This window comes from Buteo buteo, chromosome 11, assembly GCF_964188355.1.
Source record: "Buteo buteo chromosome 11, bButBut1.hap1.1, whole genome shotgun sequence".
Classification (NCBI taxonomy): Eukaryota; Metazoa; Chordata; class Aves; order Accipitriformes; family Accipitridae; genus Buteo; species Buteo buteo.
Window position 1 is genome coordinate 26,121,066 of NC_134181.1, and position 1,784 is coordinate 26,122,849.

Genomic DNA, 1,784 nt, shown 5'->3' on the forward strand with positions numbered 1-1,784 from the left:
CCAGGAGCTGGGCAATACTGAGAGCCCCTGTGCTTCTGTTTTCTAGAGCACGCAGGAGGAGTTCGGCTTTGACACCTGACAGCTCTGAAACTGGGTCCTGCCACAGCTGCACGGAAGAGCCCACAGTCTCTGTGCACACGTGGACGCAGAGGATATTTATTTATTTATTTATTTTATTTATATGCATCCTGCCATCTTTCTTACATTATTTATTGTGAAAGTTGTTGCCCGCCCAACTGGTTCTCCAGAGAAAAGGGAAAATTTTGAAATTCCCTTGCGGAGACTGTGTGTGATGAGGAGGAAGAGGAGGAGAATAACCAGGGGCTTGCTGTGAGCCAGAGACCCTTCCTTTAAAGTAGAGCAGTTTTGCTTTGACGTACTGCCTGGGTCAGTGTGTCCTCCTGACATACCATATCTCTGAAGCATCCATCTGTCTGTCCACCCCTCTTCTGCGAAGATGATGCTCAATTCAGACCAGACAGAGATCGACCTGCCCCCGACACACTCCGAGTCCGAATCTGTCTTCAGCGACTGTGGTGGCGGCCGCGCAGGCAGCGTGGAGGACGCCGGTGGCGTTGGCTTGTGTGCTCAGTCCCGGATAGCTGAGCCGGGTGAGGCTGTGAAGAAAGACCTGCAGCACCTGAGTCGGGAAGAGCGTAGGCGCCGGCGGCGTGCCACGGCCAAATACCGGACAGCCCACGCCACGCGGGAGCGCATCCGCGTTGAAGCCTTCAACATGGCCTTTGCTGAGCTGCGGAAGCTGCTGCCCACCCTGCCACCGGACAAGAAGCTCTCCAAGATTGAGATTCTCCGCCTGGCCATTTGCTACATCTCCTACCTGAACCATGTGCTGGATGTCTGAGCCGCCCAACCTGCGTCCGTCTGTCTGTCTGCCACATCTCCTACCTGAACCATGTGCTGGGCATCTGAGCCAAAAGCTCAAGTCCGTCTGTCCATCTACGACCTGAACCACATGTTGGGCATCCAAAATGCTGTGCCTGTGTTCATCCATCTGTTCAAATGGACCAAGTCCCCAGCTGTCTGCTCTACCCCCTATCTGAACTATGTTCTATATTTCCCCATCACCAAGCCCACATCTGTCTGTCTTTCCATCCTGCCTGAGACAGGCTGGATGTTTGGTCCATCAGCCATCTGTCTGTCCTGCTGGATCTGCTGCCTGAAGCCTGTGCTGGCCGTGTACACTCCCAACTTCTGTCTGTCCTTCTGCTGCGCATCCCACTGATGCTGCCTAAGGGATCCTGAGCCTGCATCCGTCAGTGTGTCTGCCGCGTCCCCTCGCTTACCCATAGCAGGAGCCACTGAGCCCAAGTCTGTGTGTGTCACCTCTTTTATACAAGCCACAAAAAAATGGACCTGTGAAACACTGCAGCACCAAGCAGCGCTGGACTCTTGTCCATCTGTCTGCCTCCGCCTTCTGCCACCGGCCGCCCCACCGGCACGGCCAGTCTGGGCATTTTGTCTGTTTGCTGCTGTTCTGCCCCTGGCATTGTGCTGGTCACTTAAAGGCCCACGTCAGGACTATCTTCTCCGCAGAGGGAGCACAGCCCAGGAGCATCCTTGGGCACAGAGCAGCTCTTCTGTGTTTGCCCAGGCTTTTCGCACCCCAAAAAGAAGAACAAATTGTGTTGCAGACCTGGCAGGACCTGGCCACGCTTTCCACAGATGACAGCAGCTGGTTCCCCTCGAGACAGAGCAGAGAAGTGTTCTCACTCACTGTGCTGCCCGCAAGGTGCCCGGAGCAGAGCTGGCCAGGCTGGAGCAGC

General features: G+C 55.4%; 1 protein-coding gene across 1 annotated transcript; it reads left to right on the forward strand.

Moving 5' to 3' along the window:
- The first annotated feature begins 457 nt into the window (after positions 1 to 457).
- On the forward strand, positions 458 to 1,077 carry NHLH1 (nescient helix-loop-helix 1). The gene has a single exon (XM_075039508.1). The coding sequence runs from the start codon at positions 458 to 460 to the stop codon at positions 860 to 862; it is 405 nt and encodes a 134-aa protein (XP_074895609.1). The 3' UTR covers positions 863 to 1,077.
- The last annotated feature ends 707 nt before the right edge of the window (positions 1,078 to 1,784 follow it).